Genomic DNA, 14,156 nt, shown 5'->3' on the forward strand with positions numbered 1-14,156 from the left:
AAAGAGTTGGATTAACTGAGATGGGAGTCTATGGGCAGATTAAGTTTGGGGCAGATGATCAAAAGTTCAATTTTGGACATATTAAGTATCAGACGAATATAAGACACCACTAGATATCAAGTAGGCAACTGGAAAGCAACAAGGATGAAGATATACATTTGAGAATCATATGTACATGGTATATAAACCTTTGGGACTCCATGAGATCACCAAAGGAACTGGTTTAGATTGAAAAGCAAAGAAGCAATGACTGCACCAGGGGTATTCCAAAGCTAAATGGTAAGGGAAGATGAGGTTTTTATGGCACTTATTGTTACGTGACTTTTTATATCTTTCTGTCTTGGCCAATAAGTCAAGAACTTTACCTTGTTTGCTGCTTACCTCCATAATACCCAGGCCAGTATCTGGCATATCTAGACACTCACCGTGTATTTGTTAAATAAGTACATAAATATTATCGATAATACACTAGAACATTTCCACTGTAGAACATAATCAATAAGGTTTGAGACCTCACTTAAAGGGATTTAATTACCAAAATTATTGTACATATACTAGACACAATCTCACTTGCAATTTAGTTCAGAGCATGTACCCCAACCTTCTTAGCATAAAAGCAAATTCCAGTGTAACGATCGTAACAGAGTGAACACTAGCCAATATTACCAAGTACTAGTCAATGTCATGCCAAGAAAGAAATACATACTTACAAACTAAATTATAAGTATTTACATTTACATGTAAGCATTAACATGGTGAAGAGCAGAATTCTTTGCAAAGAATTCAGTCACAGGGCAATAATCTTCAATTTTATTTTCAATATTTAAATATTTTCAATAATTAAATAAAAAATCTTCAATATTTTTTATTTAAAATATCACTTGGGGGCACCTGTGTGGCTCATCAGTTAGGCATCTGACTCTTGATTTTGGCTTAGGTCATGATCTCACAGTTCGTGGGACGGAGCTCCACATCAGGCTCTGTACTGACAGCACGGAACCTGCTTGGGATTCTCTCTCCCTCTCTCTCTCTGCCCCTCTCCCACTTGCATGTGCACATGCACATTCTCTCTCTCTCTCTCTCTCTCTCTCAAAATAAATAAACATTTAAAATAAAATGTCATTTGAAAACTAAAACAATAGACACATGTAAAATCTGAATTTCAACATTTTAAATTATAATTAAGACATCCCATGTTCATGGATTGGAAGACTTAATTTTGTTAAAATAGCAACATTACCCAAAGTCATCTACAGATTCAATGCAATCGCTGTCAAAACTCCAATGACTTTTTTTTTGCAGAAATAGAAAAATCCATCCTAAAATTCATATGGAATCTCAAGAGACACTGTAGAACCAAAACAATCCTTAAAAAGAAATATGAAACTGGAGGACTCACACTTCCTTATTTCAAATCTTACTACAAAGCTACAGTAATGAAAACAATGTGGACTGGCATAAAGACAGGCATACAGACCAGTAGAATCGAATAGAATAGCCCAGAAATAAATCCTCATATGTATGGTCAAGTGATTTTTGACAAGGGTGCCAAGACCATTAGGTGGGGAAAGGACAGTCTTTTCAATAAATGGTGCTATGAAAACATGCAAAAGAATGAAGTTGAACCCTCTACCTAACACCATATATAAAAATTAACTCAAAAGGGATCAATGTCACTTAAAACAATAAAACACTTAGAAGAAAACATAGGTCAAAAACTTCTCAACACTGGATTTGGCAGTGATTTCTTGAATATGACACCAAAGGCATGCAAACAAAAAGCAGACAAACTGATCTTCATGAAAATTTTTAAATTTTGTGTGTGAAAGGATGCTATCCACAGAGGAAAAATACAACCCACAGAATGGAAGAAAATAATTAAAAAACACATATCTGATAAGGGATCAATAGATCAATATCTACAATATACAGAGAACTCCTAAAACTCAACAATAAAAAACCCAAATAACCCAATTCAAAATGGACAAAGGGCTTGAATAAACATTTCTCTGAAGAAGATATAGGAATGGCCAACAAGCATATGCAAAAATGTTCAACATTGTTAATTAGGGAAATGCAAATCCAAACTACAATGAGATACTACTTCTCATGTATTAGGATGGCTACTATCAAAAAAAAAAAAAAAAATAGAAAGAAACAAGTGCTAGCAAGGATGTAGAAAAATTGGAACCTTTGTGCACTGTTGGTGGAAATGTAAAATGGCACAGCCATGGCAAACAGAATGAAGGTTCCTCAAAAAATTAAACATAGAAATGCCATGTGACCCAGCAATTCTACTTCTGGGTATATATCCAAAAGAACTGAAGGCAGGGTCTCAAAAAATATTAAGATATATTCATGTTCATAAGAGCATTATTCACAATAGCTAAAACATGGAAACATGGGGGCGCCTGGGCGGCGCAGTCGGTTAAGCGTCCGACTTCAGCCAGGTCACGATCTCGCGGTCCGTGAGTTCGAGCCCCGCGTCAGGCTCTGGGCTGACGGCTCGGAGCCTGGAGCCTGCTTCCGATTCTGTGTCTCCCTCTCTCTCTGCCCCTCCCCCGTTCATGCTCTGTCTCTCTCTGTCTCAAAAATAAATGTTGGGGCGCCTGGGCGGCGCAGTCGGTTAAGCGTCCGACTTCAGCCAGGTCACGATCTCGCGGTCCTTGAGTTCGAGCCCCGCGTCAGGCTCTGGGCTGACGGCTCGGAGCCTGGAGCCTGCTTCCGATTCTGTGTCTCCCTCTCTCTCTGCCCCTCCCCCGTTCATGCTCTGTCTCTCTCTGTCTCAAAAATAAATGTTGGGGCGCCTGGGCGGCGCAGTCGGTTAAGCGTCTGACTTCAGCCAGGTCACGATCTCGCGGTCCTTGAGTTCGAGCCCCGCGTCGGGCTCTGGGCTGACGGCTCGGAGCCTGGAGCCTGTTTCCGATTCTGTGTCTCCCTCTCTCTCTGCCCCTCCCCCGTTCATGCTCTGTCTCTCTCTGTCCCAAAAATAAATAAAAAACGTTGGAAAAAACAAAACAAAACATGGAAACATGGAAGCAACCTACATGTCCATCAACAGGTGAATGGATACGCCAAAATGTGGTACAGACATACAATGGAATATTATTCAGTCTTAAAAAGGACTCTACGTGCTACATGCGACAACATGGTGAATCTTAAAGGCATTGTATTGGGGCGCCTGGGTGGCGCAGTCGGTTAAGCGTCCGACTTCAGCCAGGTCACGATCTCGCGGTCTGTGAGTTCGAGCCCCGCGTCAGGCTCTGGGCTGATGGCTCGGAGCCTGGAGCCTGTTTCCGATTCTGTGTCTCCCTCTCTCTCTGCCCCTCCCCCGTTCATGCTCTGTCTCTCTCTGTCCCAAAAATAAATAAAAAAAAAAACGTTGAAAAAAAAAAAATTAAAAAAAAAAAAAAAAAAAAGGCATTGTATTAAGTGAAATAAGCCAATCCCAAAAAGACAAATACTGTATGATTTGTCTGAATGAAATGAAAACAATTACGAAGATGGATGGAGGTGATGGCTGCCCAAAAACATGAGTGTATGTACCACCACCAAAGTGTACCCACAAAAATGGTCAGGACAGTAAATTGTTATATGTATTATATTTAACACAATAAAGAAGAAAATATCATTGAAAATAAAACAGAAGAGCAGCATACAAAATCTGAATGTCAACATTTAAATTACAAGTCGATTATATTCAGTCATACAAATCAGCATAAAATTACCTTCGTACAAAGAGAAAAATTAAAGCTGAGGTGAAATAAAAAATTTTTTAAATCAAGTTTTAAAAATAACAGTGCACAACTGATGATTGATTTTCATTGTCAAAATTAATATAGGTTTTATTAGGTACACTCAATGCAAACCAAAGTGCTATACAACGGTGTGGACGTACGAACACGGCACACCCTTCTGTTTCTGACACTGAATTGCTCTGCCGATGTGTTGAAGTGTATCACCCACCATAAGACAGTAAGAAAAGTTACCTGTCACAGAAACAATATTAAGCAATCTTCTCATAGTCTGAGGACTTATATCACTGAACCAGTCCTCAGTAACCAGCAGTTTCGTAAGATCGAAGGACATCTGCCGAGTGATGGTCCTCTGCATCTGCCTTCTTCGGTAAGTATCCTGAAGGAGTATATCACGAGGAGAATGAACCAACACTTGTCTGAGAACTTAAGGCCTTCTGAGAAGTTGGTATATGTTTATGATGACAACAGAAATAATCCAAAGGGGAAGCTTTTCAGTAATAATAGGCATTATTATTATTAGTCTGAGGCCGAATCTTCACAGAACAGTTATAAAGTAATAGCAGCAGCAAGTGCATCAAATGCTGTGTGTTAGCTTCAGATGTATTTCGATTTATGGTTGTACAGTCACAGAAAATCAAATGCCTTAAAGATTGCAATAAGCAGAATTATGTAAAGAGAATTCAAACTCTTACAGAAGTTCCATCTTATTCAGAGTTCCTGTAGGAACCCGGAAATAATAAAGCAAACAACCTTCTGTCTAGTTTTAAGGATTCAGCATTTGCATGGTGAGGTAATGTTTAAATGTGTGACAACTACCTTCACATCTGCGTAAGAATTAAACGCACCAAGGTGGGCAGAGTGGGGTAGAGAATCCCTTCGAATCCGAGGAGGAACGGGCACAACAGAAGCAAGCCCTCCTCTGAGGTCAGGAAACGAGGCAATGGTGGAGGCGAGCACACGGAGCCCAGATGGCCAGACTCCCAGGAGACAAATTCAAAATGCTAAACTATACCCTCCTCTTAATTTGGTGCTATCGGTTGTCATTCATGCTAATTTTGTATTCATACTTGTGTAGGGTAGAGACATGAAATCAAAACCTCAAAATACCACTGAAGACACATTTTTTCTATAAAATGTCCCAAACTGTGGATTTGGATTTTTCTCTTCAGAAAAAGAAAACGGTGCCGGTGCCAGCCCAACTCAGCCGTCCTTCAGCGGCACTATCGCTGTAAGTTACAGCAAGCGGACATCTTCTTGTGATACTCCCTCGATCTGTACAAAAGAGGGTTCTAGAAATGGGGCAGGACAGGGAAAACAAGAGCGTCCGAGGAGAAACCCAAGGTGGCCGGGCAGGACACAAAATCACTACGTGGGTGGAAAGAAAGGGTCACACGTCACAGACGCTTGGGAAGGAGGAAGGCCAAGAGGAGGAGCACGGGGCGCTTCCTCCCGGACAGCGACGGTGGCAACAAGCACCCGGGACGGACACAGCCTGACGTGGAACGAAACCCTGGAGGAGGTCATCTGGGGAGCTTTCAAATCTCACTGAGAGATCCCGATTCCGCGGGCCGGAGGTCCGGAAGGGCAGCTGGGGACAGGTTAGGAGAGGACAGGGGCTGTTGCACACTGCACAGCTGGGATGGGCTCCAGGGTCAGGCATTTCCTCAAAAACACCCGAAGCCGAAAGGAAACTCGATAATCAAATGTATCTGCTGAGCTGAATGCACCGTCCACAGAAGATAATTGAAGCAGCATCACCCTAGTCCCATTTGAACAACAACAGTACAAACATTTGGCTCAAAACAAATGGCATCTTACCCGTCTATTAAGGGCTGTCTTGCTACCAAGTTTAGTCATCTCTCCAAGGCTGTTTTGTGAAACTCTTCTGTCAGCATCTTCCTGTATCCCTTAAAGAATTTGTCGAGAGAGCATCATTTGTACCAAAATTCTGTTGTACGTGATATTCAAAGAGAAGTGAAATACTAGCAATACTTTTCAAGGTAAAAGGCGAGTCACCACAAAAACTACGTAACTACTTCAAACCCGAAGTACCTGAGGAACTTGATCTTTACCTGCAGTATCTGGGCACGGAATGTCCCCATTTGTTGTTGAAGTTACAAGGAATTTTCTTGCATTGCTCAGTCCACGACTATTAAGGAAAACGGGTAAATGAACTATATTGCGCATATAGTCGTGTCCATTTATGTTTGAGTCACGAAGCACGCTATTCAGGTTCTGGTTAATTGCTTTTATAATAATATGTGGATCACTTGCAAAAATGGCAATGAATGGGCCTTTTGAAAACAGAACTCGGACCTGTGGTAGAAGAAATGTGTATTTATGACATAAATTTCATACTATCCAAAGTAACAAAAAGTCTCTTCCACATCTATCCTTTGGTGGCTATATTTTTTAAATACTAATTTTTATTAAAATATTATTCCATATGAAAACAAATTTCATTGAAGTCTTAATGTGATTTTTTCCCATCTGACAATTTCTCACCATCTGACCGTGATAAAACCTTCAAAGAAAATAATTAACCCTGTCCTATTTTAAAATATTTATGGTTGGGGCGCCTGGGTGGCGCAGTCGGTTAAGCGTCCGACTTCAGCCAGGTCACGATCTCGCGGTCCGTGAGTTCGAGCCCCGCGTCGGGCTCTGGGCTGATGGCTCGGAGCCTGGAGCCTGTTTCCGATTCTGCGTCTCCCTCTCTCTCTGCCCCTCCCCCGTTCATGCTCTGTCTCTCTCTGTCCCAAAAATAAATAAAAAACGTTGAAAAAAAATTAAAAAAAAAAAAAAAATATTTATGGTCTACATAAAAGGAAAGATCAACATACAAGAGAAACAGTTGTGAAAACACATGAGGTGCTGGCCACACTGGGCTCTTGCCACAGTCATGCACCTCACAGAGCCACCGATGTGCCCTACTTTAACATCAACTACAAGTTCTGCGGGCTCCCTACTGTTGTCTCTGAGTCTAACACAACTGGAGTCACACCATGGACTCTCCAGCTACTCTCTTCATTGTCTCACACAGCCATTAGGCCAACATTGTTTCAATCTGTTTGTGATGAAACACTGACTGGCTATGCTTCTACACTAAAAAAAAGAGGCTGTTTTTACAAAAGAAAAAGTACTATTCCAATTCCATTTGAGAAATTCACGAAGTCGTTCAGCTGCTACGTATGTGACAATCAGGAGTTTCAAGATGACCACGACATACAGTATCTAGCATCTGGAGCACTTTGTCCTGCTCACAGGCGTCTAGTCCGTCGATGATGACCACCAGCCTCGTCTGGTTCTGAGTGAAGCTGTCGATGGTCTTCGCCATCCTGGCCATCAACTCCACTTCACACTTAAGGACCTGCAGGAAAGAAAGGATAGAAGCACTGAAGGTATGAGAAATTTAAGCACATTTCTTTTTTTTTTTTTTTTTTTTTTTAATTTTTTAATATATGAAATTTACTGTCAAATTGGTTTCCATACAACACCCAGTGCTCATCCCAAAAGGTGCCCTCCTCAATACCCATCACCCACCCTGCCCTCCCTCCCACCCCCCATCAACCCTCAGTTTGTTCTCAGTTTTTAATAGTCTCTTATGCTTTGGCTCTCTCCCACTCTAACCTCTTTTTTTTTTTTTTTTCCCTTCCCCTCCCCCATGGGTTTCTGTTACGTTTCTCAGGATCCACATAAGAGTGAAACCATATGGTATCTGTCTTTCTCTGTATGGCTTATTTCACTTAGCATCACACTCTCCAGTTCCATCCACGTTGCTACAAAAGGCCATATTTCATTCTTTCTCATTGCCACGTAGTATTCCATTGTGTATATAAACCACAATTTCTTTATCCATTCATCAGTTGATGGACATTTAGGCTCTTTCCATAATTTGGCGATTGTTGAGAGTGCTTAAGCACATTTCTTAAAGACACTGATAGAAACTCGTGTGACAGGAAGAAAAGAAACCCGAGGTCCTCGCTGCCCGTTGTGGCTCCACTGAAACTGCAGCGAGTGCCTCACAATTCATCAAGTGACTACATAAATTAGAGCATTTCACTCTTACAAGGGACATGGTCACATCCACTTTAAAAGGACAAACTGGGTCGAGTGACTTACTTGCCAAGATCACATGCTCTGAAAGTCAAAAGGCTAGGAACTGAATGCAAATTCAAAGGATTCCCACTACACTTGGCTCCTGATAGCAAGTGACCTTGATGACAGGAAGGGGCTACAGATATTGTACAAAGTCCCTTTTGGTTCTAAAAGTATGGTCCTATTTTACTTAATTTTTTTATTAAAAGAATTTTTTTTTTTTTTTAATCAGGGAACCCGGGTGGCTCAGTCGGTTGAGCGTCCAACTTCGGCTCAGGTCATGATCTCACAGTTTGTGGGTTCGAGCCCCGTGTGGGGCTCTGTGCCGACAGCTCAGAGCCCGGAGCCTGTTTCAGATTCTGTGTCTTCCTCTCTCTCTGCCCCTCCCCGACTGGTGCATGCACACATCCTCCCTCAAAAATAAATAAATAAATACACACATACGTGAATTTTTTTTTAAATTGCTTTTTAAGAGAGAGAATTCGTGCAAGCACATGAGCCAGGGAGGGGCAGAGAGAGGCAGGGGACAGAGGATCCCAAGCAGGCTCTGCGCTGACAGCACAGAGCCCAGTGCGGGGCTTGAACTCATGAACCATGAGATCATGACCTAAGCTGAAGTCAGACACTGAACTGACTGAGCCACCCAGGCGCCCCTTTATTTTCTATGTTTTAGTGGTGCCTGCTTCCTCTACCGGGCTCTGGGGAGCCCATATCATCAGGCAGGACACTTGTTACTATTAGGCAGGTGACCTGTAGAGCAATCTCCTAACTCCTAGGAGTATCTTATAAAAGTCTCTTTTATAAAAATCTGTATTGTTTTCATTTTTTCCACTTTAGATGTACATTTCCATAGGGCAAATCAGCAATAACACTAAAAACAAGGCACCACCGTGACCCTTAGAGAGCCCTCTCCCTAAAGGCCCACCATCATGGTTAGGGGAGCACACTCGCACTACAATTACCTTCTGATGACCCATGAGTGCTTTACCTTCATGAATCCTTCGCTTTTCAGCTTGTGCAGTTTGGAGGCGGCATTATGGAGGCGTTTCCTTTGAGAATTCAGGAGAGAGTCCAGCACCTGCCACCACGTGCGACAGTTCAGCACGAGGGCCAACCCCACTATCGACGCAATAGATATGAGGACGGCATTCACGGTCAGATGTTTTGGGTCAACTCTGAAGATAGCCAGGAGAGTAATTCCAGCAATAATGCAGCCAAAGATAAAAAGGAAGAGGACAAAAGACGGGAGGCAACACGTTTTTTTCCATTTCTTTTTGCCTGTAAGACAACAGACGGTTTTAACAATTATTTACACCCCGAGTGTCTACAAAGTCCTAACCATTGCAGTCATGGCACAGGGATTTCTGATGTTCCTTCATGTGTTCACGGAAACGCCCTGAACGTTCATCCCATCCTCAACCCCGACACACACACAAAGACGCAGGAGGGACGTCCTACCCTGTGTATCTTCAGTCTTGAATACTCGAAAGAGCCTGGTTGCCAAAAAGCCAAACTCTCTCTCACAAGCATCCGACAGAGTCGCGATCATTTCAGCCATCGATGTTTCTCCGCCTACACTGGACAGCCTGTTGTAATCTGTAAACAAAAACCTTGGGGGAAAAGGGGAATAAACTGTTACTCAGGTATGTAAAGAAACAAATAATTTCCACATACATCATCTCTCTATCACTTACCCTACATTTTCTTAATGTCCCTTTTAAAATACTGTGTTTAAAATTCTGAGGAGGGGGGCGCCTGGGTGGCTCAGTCGGTTAAGCGTCCGACTTCGGCTCAGGTCGTGACCTCCTGGTTCATGAGTTCGAGGCCCACGTCAGGCTCTGTGCTGACAGCTCGGAGCCTGGAGCCTGTTTCGGATTCTGTGTCTCCCTCTCTCTCTCTCTGCCCCTCCCCTGTTCTCACTCTGTCTCTCTCTCTCTCTCTCTCTCTCTCTCTCTTCTCTCTCAAAAATAAATAAAAAATAAACATTACAAAAAAAATTTTTAATAAAATAAAGTTCTGAGGAGGAAAAAGGACTTGTAATTAGGGATCGACCACTTCTAACATCTTACATACTTGTCCCAGGAAAAGGCAATAACCAAAGCTAAATGTAGCAGAGTTATAGGACGTTAATTCTCACTGAAAGCAGCAGGGTAGCAAGAGGCGACAGAGTTCCGACAAAGCATCAGACGTCTGTCTCAACAGGTCTCGGGCACGCTGACTGAAAAGGACGCAGCCAAAAGAGCTGCCCAAACAAAGTGTGCTAAGTGCCAACAGAGAGATCAGAAAGTGGAGAGAATCCTACAGTTGTTAAGAATTAAATGCCATTTCGAAACTCAAGTTTTAGAATGTTTTATTTACAGCTTAAATGTTTACCAGGGATTTAAAAATAAGTTGTAAAATACGCTTTTCACAGTTGTTCTTTGAAATAACTGAGTTGTCTGCCTCCTGACCCTCTGGGTGGATATGATTTCTGTATCTGTTCCTTTCTCCCCTGCCATCCCTAATTAAATGTCCATCTCAACACAGTAGATACGCAGTGCTTTCAAATACAATCTAACTTTTGTATCTTCTTAACTTTTCAATTTTACCTTTTCATCTATAAATCCTTCTCCTAACACCTAATCATATATGCTAATTACACATAAGTTTTTGTCTTTATTTTTGTCTCTTATATTCATAGCTTTAATGTTTCATCTGGGTTGGCCTAATTATTTTCCTCTTAGATTACACATTTTATCTTAAGATAATTTTAAAATTCTTAATCATTTCATATACATTTAAATATTCTGCCGATTCCTAGTGAATTCCTTTGGCTTTCAATTCTGTACTTTGTTTTTCACTTGACGTTCCCCTGGAGCCTTCCACTTTTCCTTTATTCTTGACATACATGTTTTCCACCATTTCTGAACTGTTTTCTCATGCATTTCCTATTTGATAGTAATAACTTTAGACAGGCAAGTCAGTATATTTCCACAGGCGAGAAAAGAGCTGCTCAGAGAGCATGCTGTGTTGCCAAGGTTACGTGCTAAAGCAAGGGGATGCCAGGACCCATCCTAGGTCCTGCACTCTCTTCAACGTGTCCCCAAAGGATGGAAAAGGGGTCATAAACGGTGGGGGGGGGGGGTAGGGGAAAGGTTTATGCTCTGATAAAATTTGCGAAATCGAAGTTAACCAGCTTTTTTTAGGATAAAAGGTCTCCGATCCTTTTATGTACAAGAGGAAGGTACAACATGAAGTGTCTCTCAAACCCGCTCAACCAGGACATGTTGTTTTATTTCTCACATAAAAAATTCACGAAACCAATGTTTTTTGGCACGTATGCCGAGAAATGAGGCATTTTTGCTCAAATACTTTATTTTTGCTTCATCTTATCCAAAGCTCCTTTCATCACGGGACCAACTCACCTCACAGGCAAAGCTCTCGTGGTTTGCTCCGGCAGCTCAGGCGGGTTCACAAACATCAACTTGAGGAGCAGCTCCAAGTAGCCAATGTGTCTTGCCAATCTGGTGCTGAGGACCCAGGCCCAATTCCAACTCTCTCCTTCCCTCCGGCCACCAAAGTAAATGACAACTAAAAAGTAAACGATTAAAAAATTATTCGACAGTCATTACTCAAGCAGCCTCTTTTCTCAAACTGTCAAATATCAAGCAACGGGAGGTAGGCGTACATGACTGTCCCTGGTGCCAGGCTATCTCCTAGCCTCCTCAAAGGAGTCCTCAACCGAATAACCGACATAGAGAAGGTACGTGGAAAACGGAAAAGTAAACTAACTCAAATATGACATACGAAACACAATCAGAAAGATAATGCCTTAAACAGAAACATATCGCTTAGTTCAGACTCAAATGTACGTACATGACTTGGAGTTCATCATTTTTTTACACCACCAGCTCCTCTGACAGGGAATCTGTTTCCTCTTTTACAACTGATGATATCCCCCAAGAACAGGACTACGTTGTATTTACTTTGTTTTTAGATAAAATAAAGATCATAGTCATGATCAAAATGCCCGAGAGCATGCCAGTGATGGCTATGAAGACTTACTTTCAAAAAAGACTTAAATACAGTAATTCATTAACATATTAAAAAGCGAGTATAACAAATTATAGTTCTGCTTCAATACTGACAAGCACTCCACCAGCGTTTACAGCCACTCCAGCCAGGTGGTGGACAATGTTCCTCTAGGCCAACTTCTAAAATAGCAAAAAGATCCCTTTTCTCACTTAATTATGAAAATCGCTTAGAGGAGGGATATGGATAATATTTAAGAACTACAGATAATGTTTTATATTATAATTTATAAATATAGATATATTTAAGAGATATAGATACTCTTTTAAATAAAACAATGAGTCTTGACATTGTCTCTATTTTTGGAAAAAAAACAAGAAGCAAAAACTTACTAAAAAATATATATAAGAGAGCCAAGAAGCTCAATGATATTGCTATTCCAAGATTCAGGTCAACTGTAAAAGCAAACAGTAAACCAAGCCCTCCACAGAGCAGCAAAGTCAGAAATACTATAAGCCAGGAAAACTGAAAAAGAGGTTCAATCTGTTGTCCGGCAAAAGTCTTCATTTCATCTGAAAGAGAAATAAGAAAGCCTCAGTCCTGTTTTGTTTAAGAAACGCAACTTTTTTTTCCTCCAGGTTTTTATTTAAATCCAGTTAGTCAACATGCAGTGTGATATTAGCTTCAGGTGTAGTTTTTTTCTTTCCCTCCAAGTTTTTCAAGAAATACAATTTCAAACTGAATTTGAAATGTTCACGTTTTCAGTATAGACATATATCGGGCACTTACTAAACCCCTATATAGAGTGCTGCTACTTAACCATTTTAGCCAAAGTTCTCCTCAGATAAGCCTCCAAGCCTCCTTCCCTAGGGGCACACCCACCCTGGTCTCACCTGCTCTCCTGCTGCACACTGAGGGTGCACACATCCTTTCATATATTCCCATTTGTCAAGATTTTGTTGATATTTATTTTTTGTGGTTTGTATTACATAAGCAACAAGGTATTGTTTCCACGCCCAAAACTGAAAAACATTACTTTGCTATGTGTCTTCAAACTACACATCATGACCCTTCCTCTCTCCTCCTCACCCCTTCTCCCTCCAATCACATTTAAGAATCACTGCTCTTCAAGGTGTGTGCGGAGGCCAAATGAGCCCTAAACAAGTCATTCCTTCCACAAAACCTGGTAAAAAATTTATAGGCAATACTGAAACCTACCCTTGAGGAATGAGTAAGATTTTGCCAATCAAAAGGCTGGGGTGGGGGCGGTTGTCTATGAAGCTCCTAACAGAGGGAACAACCCAGGGAAAGTGTCCAGGCTGTTCTTGCAAGAGCAACAGCCCTTGTGACTGTGCCCACAGCACTGGGACCCACGAGAGGCAGTGCTGGTGGGTGTGCCATGCTAACTGACAAGTTTAAGAGGGGCACTGAATAGGACGGTTATAAATACCACATGCAGGGACGCCTGCCTGGCTGGCTCAGTGGGGGAAACAGGCAACTCTTGATCTCGGGGTCGTGAGTTCAAGCCCCAAGTGGGGCATGGAGCTTACTTAATAATAATAAAAATAAAAATAATAATAAATAGCACATGCAGAAAATCTGCTACCAAGGGGTCTTAAGCGTATTATAACACAACCGGATTTTGTTTTAGGAAGAGAAATCAAATGATCGTGTGCAGGATCAACTGGAGGGCAATAAAACGTTCAATGTAGTAAACTGTGCGACACACATACCCATACATAAAAATCTATTTTGTCTTTGCTTCAGAAAAAACACCAAAGGAAACCTCACTATACATACAGACTTTGTACAAACATGCCCTTTACCTTCTAGTTTCTTGAGTAAGAAGGATTTGCCACTTCCCCACTGTGCATACAGCCCCACACAGATGGGCGGCTGCATGGTAGGCTCACTGAGAATGTCTGCCAGGGCACTGCTATACAAGTCGTAACCGAGCATGTCACCGTCGGTCTCAGTAGGAGACAAGTGTCCTGTAATTATAAACACACCATTTCCTTACATTAAAAACAGACACTACCACTAGAAAGGAACATCAAGTCTCCTTTATCGATTATTGATTTCATTAGGAAAAAAGCCTTATTTTAAATGGTTAGGCCTGTGTAAAAATAGGTTCAAAGGTACTAAATCTTAAATACCATATTTCATTGAACTTAAGATACCTACCTGCTTACTGTAAGATGCATCATCTGAGGGTTGATGGGGGGTGGGAGGGAGTGGAGGGTGGGTGATGGGTATTGAGGAGGGCACCTTTTGGGATGAGCACTGGGTGTT

At 41.6% G+C, this 14,156-nt stretch overlaps 1 protein-coding gene across 17 annotated transcripts in view; it reads right to left on the reverse strand.

Annotated features, from left to right (window-relative positions):
• Positions 1–14,156, reverse strand: part of KIDINS220 (kinase D interacting substrate 220) — a 103,671-nt gene that overhangs the window by 51,645 nt on the left and 37,870 nt on the right. For all 17 annotated transcript variants that reach the window (XR_009248166.1, XR_009248167.1, XM_058682482.1 and 14 more), the window contains exons 13-21: positions 13,691–13,855; positions 12,257–12,436; positions 11,258–11,423; positions 9,312–9,463; positions 8,842–9,131; positions 6,985–7,125; positions 5,831–6,074; positions 5,577–5,665; positions 3,990–4,134 (exon numbers count right to left, since the gene is read on the reverse strand). Coding sequence is in view for 15 of the 17 variants with exons in the window: in XM_058682482.1 (XP_058538465.1) it covers positions 3,990–4,134; positions 5,577–5,665; positions 5,831–6,074; positions 6,985–7,125; positions 8,842–9,131; positions 9,312–9,463; positions 11,258–11,423; positions 12,257–12,436; positions 13,691–13,855 (1,572 nt within the window). In the remaining 2 variants the exon portion in view is untranslated. The remainder of the gene's footprint in view (positions 1–3,989; positions 4,135–5,576; positions 5,666–5,830; positions 6,075–6,984; positions 7,126–8,841; positions 9,132–9,311; positions 9,464–11,257; positions 11,424–12,256; positions 12,437–13,690; positions 13,856–14,156) is intronic.

This window comes from Neofelis nebulosa, chromosome 9 (assembly GCF_028018385.1).
Source record: "Neofelis nebulosa isolate mNeoNeb1 chromosome 9, mNeoNeb1.pri, whole genome shotgun sequence".
NCBI classification, from domain to species: Eukaryota; Metazoa; Chordata; class Mammalia; order Carnivora; family Felidae; genus Neofelis; species Neofelis nebulosa.